Source organism: Carassius gibelio, chromosome B3 (assembly GCF_023724105.1).
Source record: "Carassius gibelio isolate Cgi1373 ecotype wild population from Czech Republic chromosome B3, carGib1.2-hapl.c, whole genome shotgun sequence".
NCBI classification, from domain to species: Eukaryota; Metazoa; Chordata; class Actinopteri; order Cypriniformes; family Cyprinidae; genus Carassius; species Carassius gibelio.
Genome location: NC_068398.1, coordinates 29,950,186 through 29,965,318, shown reverse-complemented (window position 1 = coordinate 29,965,318; position 15,133 = coordinate 29,950,186). Strand labels below are relative to the sequence as shown.

Here is a 15,133-nt window from a genome sequence, read left to right as displayed (position 1 = left end):
CATTAACTTTATAAGGTTTTCTTTTTTTTAGGTAGAAATATTCAATTTCTCTGATTAATACTGAATGCATAAGTAGAAATCAGTAGACTACTTTTATTTAGAAGTGATGCATTAAATTGATCAAAATTACATTATAATGTTACAAAATATTTCTATTCATCAAAGAATCTGAAAAAATGTATCACGATTTCAGCACAAACATGAAGCAGCACAAATGTTTTCAACACTTATAGCCTAATAAGAAAAGGTTGTTGTGCAGCAAATCAGCACATTAGAATGATTGCTGAAGGATCACGTGACACTGATGCTGAAAATTCAGCTTTGCATCACAGAAATCATTTACATTGTAAGCATAAAAGGTATATTTGAATATTTATTCATTTATTTTAGTGCTGTCAAACGATTAATCGCGATAAATCACATCCAAAATAAAAGTTTTTGTTTAAATAATATATGTGTACTGTGTATATTTATTATGTATATATAAATAAACACACAGACAATATATAATTAGAAAATATTTACATGTATATACATTTATATAATTATATTTAGATATTTTTATATAGAAATATATTAAATATAGAAAAATAATGTTTTTTTCATATTTGCATGCATGTGTTTGTATTTATACATACTATACACAATACAAACACACATATATTATGTAAACAAAAACTTGTATTTTGGATGCGAATAATCGCGATTAATCGTTTGACAAAGCTGATTTATTTATATATTTGAACAGGTAAATATAAGCTTGTTGATGAGTAATCTTTGAAATAGTTTCTTAATATTTTAGAATTAATGTACATTAATTTCCGATCGTTTTAATGCAGCCTTGCTAAATAAAAGTATTGTTTGTTTGTTGGTTTTACTTCTAATAGACACCAAACTTTTAAAGCTAGCTTGTTTCATATCAGCTGTGCTTTTACATCATCTCGATCAGTAAATAGTACATTTTATGTTTGTATTTTTCATTTGTTTTACTAATGCATCTGTCATTATTATAGCAAGTACGTCAACCTGGCACATGGCGCAGCTGCTAGTATCAACTTCTATAAGCATTTACATTGACAGTCATGTTTGAGCGCATCACAAAAGACTGCGTTAATGCATGCTCGCGTGCCTATTGAGTTGCAGGGCGCACATGGCCCATTTAAATTCAATAGGACGAGGCGTTTGCTGTGACATGCTTTGGGACACTCCACGCGTGGGATGACCCAGCGTGATGCTACACAGAGAAACCCAAGACCCAAGGACACCGGATACAGAGGTGCTACTTACCCTGCAACACCTCATATCCTATACAGTTACTGAGCAATCATTTATTCATTTATGTTTGCTTATATATGTGTTCTCTGCAAGCACTAAGTTACACTACATTGACCTCTACTAAGGTGTCTCTTTTGGCAGCCCTCAGCTACTTTTAGTGTGTCAGAGGCTAACTAGTCTAGCTTGCTATTTTAGCAGGACGTACAACAGCAGTACCCTTTAAGGGACATCACTGTATCCCTAAAAGGTTTGTAGTAGTAGCTTAAAGATACATAGGCCCATTACTAGCTACTCTAAAGAATAAATATGCAGCTTTTAGGTTGCTGTTTCCAGTGTAGATGCAAACAGACTTTATATATATATATATATATATATATATATATATATATATATATATATATATATATATATATATATATATATATATATATATGAGCAATATAGTTTTTTACAATAATTATCTTAAGCGTACACTTATTCCCAAATATCTGCTTTTACTATCCATTCAATCATTGTAAAGTAACTCCATCTAGTGGAAGAGTTAAGCTAAAACATGCGCTCGTGGGATTAGTTTATTTGTGTAATTTGAACAGATGAATATTGGCTTGTTGCTTATTAATAGTTTCTTATAAATGTCTCTACTGTCATTTTTCATCTATTTTAATGCATCCTTGCTGAATAAAAGTATAAGATGCTCTAAAAACTAGAAAACAGCTATTTAAATTCAAATCAGTTCTTTTATTTGAACAGATAGACTTTGGCTTGTGAGTAATTATAATGTTTGTGAATATAAATGTGAGTCAAGGTATTTCACATTTGCAGTAACACTGATTCAATGCCTGATCCACCAAAAAAAAAAAAAAAACATGCTAATAATAGTGACCCCAAATAATCCACCAAATAGTTTGATTTTATTTTATTTTGACTGCAATGGAAATGTGGATATAAACGTTCTGCATACAGCTGGAGTGCACAGCAGATCTACAAGAAGAAACGAAAAGAGGTCTATATTGAAAAAGAATATTTATTCTTTTCGTATCGTCCGTTCCCGTAAAAGTGCATCAGATTTTACAGTAAGCAAAGTTCATATTTAAGACAGGAGACACAACCGCTACATTCACAGTCATCGTTTTTTGACAGTGTGCTGCATGGGAGGAAACTTCTCATAAGCATCATGAGTATAAAAATTATTTATAGTAAGATGAAAATGGGAGGTCTTGGGCAAAGTTGTTCCTTCAGAGCAAGAGGTGTTGTTGGTCAGAAGCAATTTATGCCTTAACCAAGGCAGTGAACTCTGTCAGAAAGAAAAAACAAAACAATCAATGTTAAAATCAGTTTTAGTTTTTAAATTAAAATAGTATGCATTGATTTCCTCTAAGTGCATGGGGAGCATAGTGAGGTGCATTTCTTATATTTTCTGTGAATGCGACTGACCATCAACTCCGATCTTGCCGTCGCCATCAGAATCTCCAGCCTTCAGGAAAGTCTTGGTCTCGCCGTCAGTCAGTGCCCTGGCATCAGCCTTGAAGTTCTGCAGGAACAGTCTGCAAGCGCACAATTCGTCAGAGTCTGAGAACACCGTTCGTCTATGGCGTCTAAAAGTCAAATCAGTCCAGTTTTAGTATTCAACAAAGTATTTGTTCGCTCTTACTTCAATTCATCCTCCTCAATGAAGCCACTCTTGTCCTGATCGATGATTGCGAAAGCCTTCTTCACGTCATCAGCAGACTTGCTGGTCAGACCCACCTTGGCGAAGAAAGTCTTGTGGTTGAAGGAGTCAGCAGCTGCGAGGGAAACACAGGAGCCTGATAAATACACACTCTTACAGATAAAGGTGCTTCACCATGCCATAAAATAACCTTTTCTGTCTAAATGGTTCCATTAAGAACCATTTGTTAACCATTTTGTGGTGATAGATGGTTCTTTGACTGAATGGTTCTTCTATGGTGTTGAAGTTGTCTCACCCTTGCATGCCTCCAGTGCTGCAGTGATGTCAGCGTCGCTCAGGACTCCGGCGAATGCCATCTTTAGCTAAATGGATATTAAAACAGGACATTCTTTCACTGATTGTTCTCCATAAGCTCGTATGCATTTAATCAGGTTCGTCTCCTCTACACACAAGGCCTAATCTAATAACATTTCATTTGTTTCATGCCATCAACCATGCAAAATACCATAAAACTGCGGCAAGTGGAACCGTGTCAAATGTGGATATGAGTTACAAGGGTGTTAAATCCCAAAGAGTCCGGTGTTGTGTGTGACCACCACCAGCAGGCAAAAAAAGAAAAAAATACAATTGCAAATAAATAAAAAATCCTCAAAAGGACAAGAAAATTTAGGATGCACAAGGTTTTAATTTCCATTATTGATTGCTCCGAAACCAACTTGGTCCAGTTTTTGTATTTTTTTCTTCTTTAGAGATAGACTGGGTTCCCCCGTGCAAACTCACCTCTTTTGTCTTTTGGTGCTGAAGGTAGTTTCAGAAGACTCGAGCTGTGAACTGCAGTGATCTCCGGGGCCCTGGTCTCCCCCTTATATACCTTCAGCCAGTCCAAATATGAATCGTAATGTAATGGACACCCGCCGGCCGAGGGGCCCGTTCACATGCGCCCACTGTACTATATTTATCTTCAAAAACGAAGATGCTTAAAAGGTGCATTTGAAAAAAAGTCCATCATATACTCGCATGCTAATAATACACGCTGCTGATAGTGCATGGACATGTTCCTATGGACACTCGCTCACAGGGTTATATGAAGAAAGAGAGACGTTCGGGACACTTTTCAAAGGGAGATTTGTGTTTGTTCTCTGGGTATGGACGCTGCGGTTGTGTTTGCTTGTATTACTGCTTATATTGTTATTAGGTCCATGTAAAATGCTTCATTTGTTCATTTAGTTATATTGATAGTTTGCATGAGATTTTTGTTTGTGCTTGCTGTCTTAGATTTTAGCACATTAAAAAAAATTGTTTTATGCTGTTTCCTTATGAAAAGAAAAAAGGTAATAAAACAGAAAATCTGTTTTGGTTCACTCCATTCTTCATTTATCAGCATTTATATGTTCATTAGCCTACTTGAATTTATATGTTAATCTTGAACTTGAAATGTACTAATATAAAGTTGCTAAATGAATATGTGCTTGAAACTTTTTTTCATTGAAAAAAGGAGCATATTCGCCTCTCTTAAGCTATTTTTGTGAATGTGCACAGTATATTATAAAGCGTGTTATTATTAATTCACTCCTGACAGTTGCGTACAACGTTCAAGCAGCAGAGAGCAGCAGAGTTCATCCGGCTATGGCTGGTTTTACAGTCAGAAACTCTTCTACACCGTCGAAAGATTAACTGTTTCACTAAAACGTAACTGAAAATTGTTTTATATTCGACGCATACTATTAAGTATACTAAAATGTCCGGGTTTCGGCTTTGTTTTCCTGTTGTTTTCAAACGTTCTGATGGAAAAATGACTGACAAGCAGTTTGACCAATAGCTCGCAGGTATTATACATAAGCGACCAATCATGTGCAAGAAGGCGGGATCTATAGAGAACGGTTAAAACTATACAAATATGCTTAAGTTAACCTACATATAATGTAGAGAGTGAAATATGAAAATTTTAGGTAATTTTGAAATTCCTGTTCACAAATGGTCACTCTAAATTAGAATTAAGTATAATTATATAAGTTGCCTAAAAGCTGAAGAATTTAAACATCTTATTAAGAATGTCATCAGTTTGATTCATGATACATTGTGGTTAACAGCACATTATTACAAGAGCATTGCTAGTTGCTCTAATGAAGACGTGGCCATTGCTGGGCATTTAATGGTTTTTGGACGACTGAGCTTGGCTGGCGCTTAGTTTGAGTGTTCGATGAGCTATTCTGAGCATTCAAGAAGCTGCCATGGACTCTAATTGGGCATGTGAAAACTATCCTCTGCAAATCCCTTCCAGTTCATCTCAGCATATCTCCAGGCCTTCCCTCGGCTAACCTCGTGCCAAGAGCGGCCCGCAGGACATCCCTGACTATGAGTGCATTATCACGAGAGCTGCCCGAGAGGACATCCTGCCAAACCCAAAAAGAATCAGCTTCAAAGACATGTTACACCAAAACTATATTTATTCCTCGTTTTTCACTCTTCCCCAGAAGTGCATTCAAGATTGTACATGTGCACAAGCCAGTGGGCTCGAAATACAACATCCAACTAACACAAACAGTACCCTCGTCCAGACACAGAACTGAGTCAACTGTCCAAAGCCAGTCATAAATATGATCATATATAAAAAATAGAGTTCGGCTGAGAAAGGTGTGAGCTGTTGTGAGTTCTGGTTCCTTGATATTTGAAGGGTCTTGGTCAGATGAAAATTTAAGCCTTTACAAGAGCAGCAAACTCTGTGAGATGAGACAGAGATGAGACTAGCGTTAGGCAATTCTGCAAATATCACCAGTTACATTTCCAAATATCGTTAGTGTTGGTAAACTGCACTACTGCTCATCTTCCTACACTACAGTTTTCTTTTTGTAATATTTGTTTGTAAATTCTTTTAGTCAGCTTTTTAGCTAGGTAAAGTCATCTAACGGACTATCATAGATGTTGTTAAAATCGCAAGAATGACTTGTTATAGTATAAATATCCGTAAGAATGGGTTTTAAACAATGTTAATGCAAATTGTCCTTGTAAAGAAAACGTACAATTAGAATTATAAAACGTATAATAATGAAGAATATCATGAGTAATAAATATAAACGTGCATATGAATAAAAGTGTAAATATTAAATATATAAGTAAAAATAACATAGAATTGGAAATTATTATTATTATTTTTTAATTCACTTAGTGGCATCCATTTAAAAGGTTGAACATGTTATTGCAATATAGATTACTGGATGAAAAATGAATACATTTATGTGTGGAAAATGTATAATAATAATAAATGTTATTTCAAAATTTGTACATGAATAAATACATTTAAGTAGATATTAAAACATCTAAAAAAGTATGTATATAATTAGAAATTCCCATTTAATTTTTTTTTTTTTTTACAATGGATGGAAAATATTACTGCAAATTCTCTTTGTAAAGAAATTGTGTGGAAAAGTTCTAATAATTTATCATTTTTAAAATGTCCATATGAATGAATAATTATTAAAATATATATATGTAAACATATGAATAATATAAAATATGCGTATGAATAAATGTGTAAATATATATGTAAAAATAACATTTACAGTGACGCACGTTTCGCTTTATTATTTGCACTTAAAATATATATATATTTAAATGAATATTAAAACATTTATGTGTGAATTTATATCTATGAATGTTTTTTTTTTTTTTAATTCACCTGGGTTGAAAATATTATTGCACGTTTTCTTTGTAAAGAAACTGAATAAATACATGTGTGGAATAAATATATATTTTATTAAATATTAATATGTAAAAAAAGTAATGCAAATTTCAGTTTTTAACAGGCCAGTATAAATGCTGGCAGAGCGAGTCAAATTAGAAAATAGCTGCTGTCAAAATCTGCTGAGCTCTGAGTGATGTTATGCTGTGATATTACGTGGGAAGAGATGCTAAATGAATAAAAAATACCACAGGCCATTTTCCTTCGATTTCCTCTGTCATATACTGTAAGCTTTATATCCAAGCCTTCTCAAGCTCCTCTACCAAGCCTAAAAAGCACTCAAGATTTCAGACTTTCTTTCCTGACTTCCTTTCTAGGTCTCATCTGAGATGTAAAGTGGTGTTAAAATGGCATTGTTCGTGTACCTTCAGCTCCAATCTTGCCATCACCATCACTGTCACCAGCAGACAGGAAGGCCTTGGTCTCTTTGTCGGTCAGAGCCCTGGCATCAGCCTTGAAGTTCTGCAGGAACAGTCTACAGGAAGAGCACAGACTGTTATTAACCCTGCGACTGCCGCTCTTTAATACTGATTTATTAGGATTCTCACTTCAGCTCCTCCTCCTCAATGAAGCCGCTGTTGTCCTGGTCAATGATGCCGAAGGCCTTCTTGACGTCATCGGCGGACTTGGCGGACAGGCCGACCTTGGCGAAGAAGCTCTTGTAGTCGAAGGAGTCAGCAGCTGCGTGTGTAAAATCGGTTAGACACATGTCCGGATTTAATTTGATCCAATTCTGTTGTGATGCTCATGGGCACTTTTAGAGACTCCTACATACTCCTCAAAGGTTTGCACACACTTACCTTACTTAGATTTTTCACATTTAAGAAGTAATCTAAAGTCAGTCATCAAAAACACAGAAATATTAAGTGTATTGACCGAAAATGTAACTAATAAAAACCATCATTAAGTGGTGACCTGCAACTGTTAAACTATATCTATCTGATTTCATCAATGGAAAAATATAAATGAATGTCGAAATGCATGTTTTTGCTTGATTTGGGAACATTAAATAATATTTATTACTTGGATAAAACCAGTCAGTTTAGCTGTTACCATTTTAGGTTACCGTTTTTTTTGTTTGTTTGTTTTTTTAAATAGCATTAAGGGAGTCCTTGTGTAATTTAATATTTGATCCATTTGATTTGAAAAGAAAGAAACTCAATTTCTACGAAACAAATTTCAAGCATCTAAGCAGAAGTCATTGGATTATGTTTCCAAATACCCCAAATATGATATGATATGATATGATATAAATGAGTTTCCTTATATGCTGGAAAAATTTCTCTCAATACTGTCCAATTAATTTATTTAAATATATGATATTTATTATAATCTAATTTTATTATTTAGTTTTTGAAAGAAAAATACAAGTTAAATTTGAACAAAATAATCAGAAACCTAAAGATCACATTTACAGATACCTGAAGTGTTAGATTATAATTTAATTTAATTTAATTTAATTTAATTTAATTTAATTTAATTTAATTTAATATATGATATTTATTATAATCTAATTTTATTATTTAGTTTTTGAAAGAAAAATACAAGTTAAATTTGAACAAAATAATCAGAAACCTAAAGATCACATTTACAGATACCTGAAGTGTTAGATTATAATTTAATTTAATTTAATTTAATTTAATTTAATTTAATTTAATTTAATTTAATTTAATTAATATAATATAATATAATATAATATAATATAGTATAGTATAGTATAGTATAATATAATATAATATAATATAATATAATATAATATAATATAATATAATATTAGATCAGATTATAATTTAATATGTATTTAATATTTATGTAATTTAATTTAATTGCAAAATTACTTTAATTCTATACTAGTATAGCATAATTTATAAATGTTATTATATATCTTAAGTTAAATTATTATTATTATTTTTTTTTGTCTGAGTCTGTTTATTCATGTATATTAAATCTTAAGATTAAAGCTATTAGTAATAGCTCAAATGAGCCTCTTTGAAATCATTAGCAAACTCTGCAGTGCTTCCCAGATCATCAGTTCACACGTATTAACATAGTCAGAAGTGTGATTTGATGAATATGTCTTTATATTTGCCTGTGCATGACCTGCTGATCTGTTCCGCAGTTGCTAATGACTTCTCCATGGCAGTTATCATCCAGTATTTACCCAGCAGTAACACGAGATCATCACATGAGGTCTTACCCTGGCAGGCAGCGAGAGCAGCATCCACATCAGCGGCGGCGAGCATAGCAGCGACGGCCATTGTTCTGGTTCGGATTAAGCTGCAAAACAGGCAAAATACGCAATGAGAACAACTCCCACAACCCAGTGCATCAATATCTCAATAGTTCACACATCTATCCACAAAGGCATCAGAGACTCATGTGACTCAGATCCATCAGCAAGAGCCTGATTCTCCTCTCATACAGATGCAACAGAAACATTTGCACATATCACTAAAGCACTAAACATCTATCTACAGCAGTCATCCTCAGCGTCGAGTCTAGTGTCCAAGGTCTCCTGTTTTTAAGCCTCTGCATCCACAGCAGGATGCTCCTGAGAATCTCTCCATTAACACGCCATATTCCACAGGCCCTGTCTGGGATCCTAAAGTGTTAATATGTGGACGAGCCTCTGTAGCCCGATGCATCCGCGGCGTGGACTCACCTTGCGCTTGTCTAAGGCGAGTGAAAAACCGAAGGAGTTAGTCGAGGTGTGACCCGGGCTTCTGGAGGTCCCAGCTTATATACCCTCAGCCTCCCCATTTACAGGAATTTGAAGCTCAGTAACAGATACCGCGTGAGGGTCTACGTTAGGAACAGGGTCGAAAAAATGTGTCCAGTAGTCAAGTTGGGCTATTTTTAGTCTCCCAAACCATGTTCAGAACCATGTGTGGGATCCTATAGATCATGAGGCCCTCCTCCCTCAGCCGGCTCGGGTTTAACAGACGTCCGTTCCCACTTTTGAACGAGATGATTACTTTTATTTCATCTTCAGTTGGACATTTCTGGACAAAAACACATCTGGTAGTACTGAGCACAGGTTTTGTTTGATTGAGCCGAATCGGGTTAGAAAAGGTTAGAAACTCGGGACGCTGTGGGGCAATAAACGGCTGTAAATCATGTCATTGTGTGATAAGAATAAAATGCACGGGCATTTAGGGGCTTATTGTGATCAATACTGAAACTTTAGCAGAAGTATGTGTTCATGTCACAGGCTGGATTTAGATAGTGTTCATATTACTCAATTTACACGGAGCATATTCTCCACGCAATCTGAAGATGAAAGCTTCAGAACACCCTTCATATTTATTGTACATTAAATGAATGGTGCAGGATACAAAGAAAGGCATTTTCAGTGTCCTGGAAAATCTTTGTTTTATTTACAATTTTGAAAAAAAAAACATTTATTGGAAACCATATTTTTTATTATTTCTTATTTATCCTTATATTTTTAAATGACTATTATTATTATTTTTTTAATGTTTGTAGTGCTTTCTTTTCCTTTCTTTGGATGTTTATTTTCCCTTCTAAAAGTAAAATTAAGTTTTTATGTCAAATGTTTATTTTTAATTATTTTATTTTATTTTATTTTGCCATTTTTGGTTCTTTAAAGAACCATCTCTTTCATACCTTTTTATAATCTGAAGAATATTCTTTTACCTTTAAGAAAAAAAAAAGAAACTTTGGTGAAACAGAAAGATTCTTTGGATGAAAAACAAAAAAGGCTCTTCTATGCCATCGTGAAGCACCTTTATTTTTAAGACTGTATTTTATTTTTTGTTTTGTTTTGTTTTGTTTTGTTTTGTTTTGTTTAATTTAATTTAATTTAATTTAATTTAATTTAATTTAATTTAATTTAATTTAATTTAATTTAATTTAATTTAATTTAATTTAGTTTAGTTTAGTTTTGTTTTGTTTAGTTTTATTGTTGTCATGTCCTGTATTTCATACACTGTAAAAGTATAAAAGATCACATGAGGCCAAGCTGGATAAAAGAATTCCTGTATTTAGAGACTTCATTTTATTCAGCAGTTTCACATATTCCAAGATCACTAGTTACAGAAGCAAATTTTGATGTATTCCCAATTTTGCACATTTACTACAAAGACTTGCTAAACATATTTTAATAAGCAACTCACATTAAAAAACAATCCCAGATAGGCTAATGCATACAAATAAATAAGGGAGAATCATGAAATGAAGTTCAAGTCTGCAAAGACATTCATTTTCATTTCAGCAAGGCGCAGAATTCTGAAAAAAAAGAAGAAAAGCAAGAAAAATGAGTGAAATGCTGTCCTAAATATTTGATACTGTTCAGATATATTTAAACATTTCTGTACACTGTATAAATATAAAAGTGCAGTTATTTCTACAAAGACAAAACTATCATAGTATTAAAGGAGTTCCCAAATGTTATAATATAGGCTAATCAACTATAATCCCAAAAGATAAATGTATTCTGTAAATATGAAAGTGCGGATGCTTCTCAAATGCAAATCTAAGTTATTTTCTCAAACACGCTGCCGGAATGACATGTTCAATTGACCAGGGAGAGAGTGAATTCCCAGTCTTTCAAGACAATTAGTATGTCTGTACATTTTAAAGGAAGCAGAACTGGTCTAATTCTCATTTGTACAGCTGATGAGTCCCTCGGGCTGAAACAGGAGCCCTGGTTTCTATAGGAGTACGGCTCCCTGGGGCCTAAGAGCTGATTTGGATTTACCTTCCATGCCGATTTTGCCGTCTCCGTCACCGTCGCCAGCGGCCAGGAGAGTGTTGGTCTCGACCTCTGTGAGCTCTCTGGCCTTCGGGCAGAAGTTCTGGAGGAAGCGTCTGGAGACACAATCAAAGAACAGCATGCTGCAGTTCAACCACTTACACTACAATCCAGGAATAAACATAGTTGTGAAGAATGCTTTACTTCAGCTCCTCTTTCTCAATGTATCCGCTCTTGTCCTGGTCCAGGGCCTTGAACACCTTCTCCCCGTCTGAAGCAGCTTTACCTGTCAGGCCCACATGTTCAAAGAACGTCTGGTAGTTGAAAGTCCCTGGGGCTGAAAGACAAAAATATGATGCGGAATGTACAAGCAACTTCTAAGTGAAAACTTTTTCTAGAGCACATTTTGCTCAGTGATATTGTAACTTGTTCATACTTTTTAACTGAATAAATTGTTTTCACAATGATCATGCACAAATAAATGCGTTCAAATGCATAACTACTTACAATAAAATCGAATAGATGCAAATATTTTATAAACCATGCCATGATTTTTTTTTTTGCCAATTTCTTACCTGTTTAATGTATGTTTGACTGATGATGAATATGCATCACTAATTAGTTTATGTTAAAACTGTATGGAAATTTCATACTCAGATAAATGCATATTAAATTAAGGCCTGTTTTTATTTTTATTTTATTTTATTTTATTTTATGTGTAAAATAATAAATGCTACATATTTCTTTAAAGCTAAATAATTAGTCATTTATAAGTACATATTAGTACCTTTTTATGGGTACCGCTTTGTACCTTTTTTTCTGAGGGTGTCATTTGCATGCGCATGTAATTCAAAAATGAATATTAGATATGTTGCATTGGTATGGATGATCTCTTTTTGTGTCATTTGTGATGAATAGTTAAAGTATGATTGTGATCTGTGTTTCTGGTGAGTGTGTGTGTGTGTGTGTGTGTTGGATGCTCGGCACAAACACACTGGTATCCTGGTTGCAGCTGCTCCCCAGTCTCCGGCTGCCTGGATACCTGGATCTACCCCTCCCCAATGCCCAGGACTCACCGGCCTGTGGGAGTCTCCCTCCGAGCGCACGTGTGTGTGTGTGTGTGTGTGTGTGTGTGTGTAGCTGTAACTAAAGCAGCTCTTTATGTTGTTGCTGTTGTGAGAATAACAAAGCCGTTTAACGTGTGTAAGTACACATGAACTGTGCATGTCTGTGTGTGTGTGTGTGTGTGTGTGTGAGTGTGTGTGTGTATGTGTGTCACACCTTGACAAGCCTGGATGGCAGCAGCAATGTCATCTTTCTTCAGGTGTCCTGCAAGTGCCATGTTTCCTCAAAAAACTAAGTACCACAAATACGAATTGCAGTTAGAGATTCAATAAAATACTAGTATATGCATATGCATGTTTTAATTGAACAGTAACATTTTCACATAAGCTTTTCTGTTGTACTTTATTTTACAGTACGTGTACTTACATGTACTTATAGTGTACTTACAGTGTATTTATCTAAGAAAGTTCTGGTAATACAAGGTAACTACATGGGGTAGGGTTAGGTTTAGGGGTAGGTTCAGGGTTAGTACCTAGTTATTACATAGTTATTTTAATTACTATAATAAGTACATAGTATGTATTTGAGGAACAGGACTGTAAAATAAAGTGCTACCGGCTTTTCTGTCCAATTGGAATGCACCAATAAACTAGTATAAACATCAACATAAATGCTGCTAAGTTCAAATTACTTCTGATCTTGGGAAACTGCAAATAACTTCTGTATTAGAAATTTAGATACCTGACTCCACCAAAAACAACTTCATATTAGCTTTATAGTATAGAGTAGGTTAAGAAGCAGGCACTCACTGTTGGACGCGCTGTGGAAGTGATGTGATGTGTGCTCCTCTTCGGGTGTATCTTCAGGAACAATGGAGAAACAGAGACCCTCTCCTGCTGTTCTGGGACATAAAGTGCTCAGAGAGCGTGAAACCCGTGCCCTTAAACCCAAGGAGGCCACAAAACACCTCCCTCCTCATTAGTTAATCCAAGCAGATCATCTCTGATAGCTATTGGTTTGAAAGGATGTGATTTTTGCATATGCTTATGAATTACCACTGAGACCTGTGATGATGCTGGAAAGGACATTTCTATTGGTTTGTGCTGAATTGCAAAACCAGATTATAATGAAAAATCACAGTCATATAAAGGTGCTGGTCTTATAATTAGAGTATCATCAAAAAGTTTATTTATTTGACTAAATCCATTCAAAAAGTGAAACTTGTGTATTATATTTATTAATTACACACAGACTGAAATATTTCAAATGTTTATTTATTTTGATGATTATAACTGACAACTAAGGAAATCCCAAATTCAGTATCTCAGAAAATTATGAATATTGTGAAAAGGTTCAATATTGAAGACACCTGGTGCCACACTATAATCAGCTAATTAACTCAAAACACCTGCAAAGGCCTTTAAATGGTCTCTCAGTCTAGTTCTGTAGTCTACACAATCATGGGGAAGACTACTGACAGTGGTCCAAAAGATGACCATTGACACCTTGCACAAGGAGGGCAAGACACAAAAGGTCATTGCAAAAGAGGCTGGCTGTTCACAGAGCTCTGTGTCCAAGCACGTTAATAGAGAGGTGAAGGGAAGGAAAATATGTGGTACAAAAAAGTGTACAAGCAATAGGGATAACCGCACCCTGGAGAGGATTGTGAAAGAAAACAAATAAAAAATGTGGGGGAGATTCACAAAGAGTGGACTGCAGCTGGAGTCAGTGCTTCAAGAACCACTACACACAATCGTATGCAAGATATGGGTTTCAGCTGTCACACTCCTTGTGTCGAGACACTGTTGAACAACAGACAGCGTCAGAAGCGTCTCACTTCAAAAAGGACTGGACTGCTGCTGAGTGGTCCACAGATATGTTCTCTGATGAAAGTAAATATGCATTTCCTTTGGAAATCAGGGTCCTATAGTCTAGAGGAAGAGAGGAGAGTTACACAATCCACGTTGCTTGAGGTCCAGTGTAAAGTTTCCACAGTCAGTGATGGTTTGGGGTGTCATGTCATCTGCTGGTGTTGGTCCACTGTGTTTTCTGAGGTCCAAGGTCAACACAGCCCTATACCAGGAAGTTTTAGAGCCCTTCATGCTTCCTGCTGCTGACCAACTTTATGGAGATGCAGATTTCATTTTCCAACAGGACTTGGCACCTGCACACAGTGTCAAAGCTTCCAGTACCTGGTTTAAGGACCATGGTATCCCTGTTCTTAATTGACCAGCAAACTCACCTGACCTTAACCACATAGAAAATCTATGGGATATTGTGAAGAGGAAGATGCGATATGCCAGACCCAAGAATGCAGAAGAGCTGAAGGCCACTTTCAGAGTAACCTGGGCTCTCATAACACCTGAGCAGTGCCACAGACTGATCGACTCCATGCCATACCGCATTACTGCAGTAATTCAGGCAAAAGGAGCCCAAACTAAGTATTGAGTGCTGTACATGCTCATACTTTTCATTTTCATACTTTTGAGTTGGTCAAAATTTCTAAAATTCCTTTCTTTGTATTGGTCTTAAGTTATATTCATATTTTCTGAGATACTGAATTTGGGATTTTGCTTAGTTGTCAGTTAAATCAGCAAAATTAAAAGAAATAAACATTTGAAATATATCAGTCTGTGTGTAATGAATTAATTTAATATACAAGTTTCACTTT

At 35.1% G+C, this 15,133-nt stretch overlaps 3 protein-coding genes across 3 annotated transcripts; all 3 read right to left on the bottom strand.

Moving 5' to 3' along the window:
• Window positions 1–2,176: 2,176 nt before the first annotated feature.
• LOC127953703 (parvalbumin beta) lies at window positions 2,177–3,826 on the bottom strand. The gene is made up of 5 exons (XM_052552971.1): window positions 3,725–3,826; window positions 3,240–3,306; window positions 2,927–3,059; window positions 2,710–2,819; window positions 2,177–2,569 (listed from the first exon to the last, which is right to left on the bottom strand). Exons 2-5 carry the CDS (start codon window positions 3,298–3,300, stop codon window positions 2,544–2,546), a joined length of 330 nt encoding a protein of 109 aa, XP_052408931.1. The 5' UTR covers window positions 3,301–3,306; window positions 3,725–3,826; the 3' UTR covers window positions 2,177–2,543.
• A 1,547-nt stretch (window positions 3,827–5,373) lies between these two features.
• On the bottom strand, window positions 5,374–9,428 carry LOC127953704 (parvalbumin beta-like). Its single transcript, XM_052552972.1, has 5 exons — window positions 9,346–9,428; window positions 8,881–8,960; window positions 7,232–7,364; window positions 7,049–7,158; window positions 5,374–5,664 (listed from the first exon to the last, which is right to left on the bottom strand). The coding sequence occupies exons 2-5, from the start codon at window positions 8,939–8,941 to the stop codon at window positions 5,639–5,641; spliced, it is 330 nt and encodes a 109-aa protein (XP_052408932.1). The 5' UTR covers window positions 8,942–8,960; window positions 9,346–9,428; the 3' UTR covers window positions 5,374–5,638.
• Window positions 9,429–10,672: 1,244 nt separating this feature from the next.
• pvalb5 (parvalbumin 5) lies at window positions 10,673–13,545 on the bottom strand. The gene is made up of 5 exons (XM_052552973.1): window positions 13,272–13,545; window positions 12,679–12,753; window positions 11,602–11,734; window positions 11,404–11,513; window positions 10,673–10,931 (listed from the first exon to the last, which is right to left on the bottom strand). The coding sequence occupies exons 2-5, from the start codon at window positions 12,737–12,739 to the stop codon at window positions 10,909–10,911; spliced, it is 327 nt and encodes a 108-aa protein (XP_052408933.1). The 5' UTR covers window positions 12,740–12,753; window positions 13,272–13,545; the 3' UTR covers window positions 10,673–10,908.
• Window positions 13,546–15,133: the final 1,588 nt, after the last annotated feature.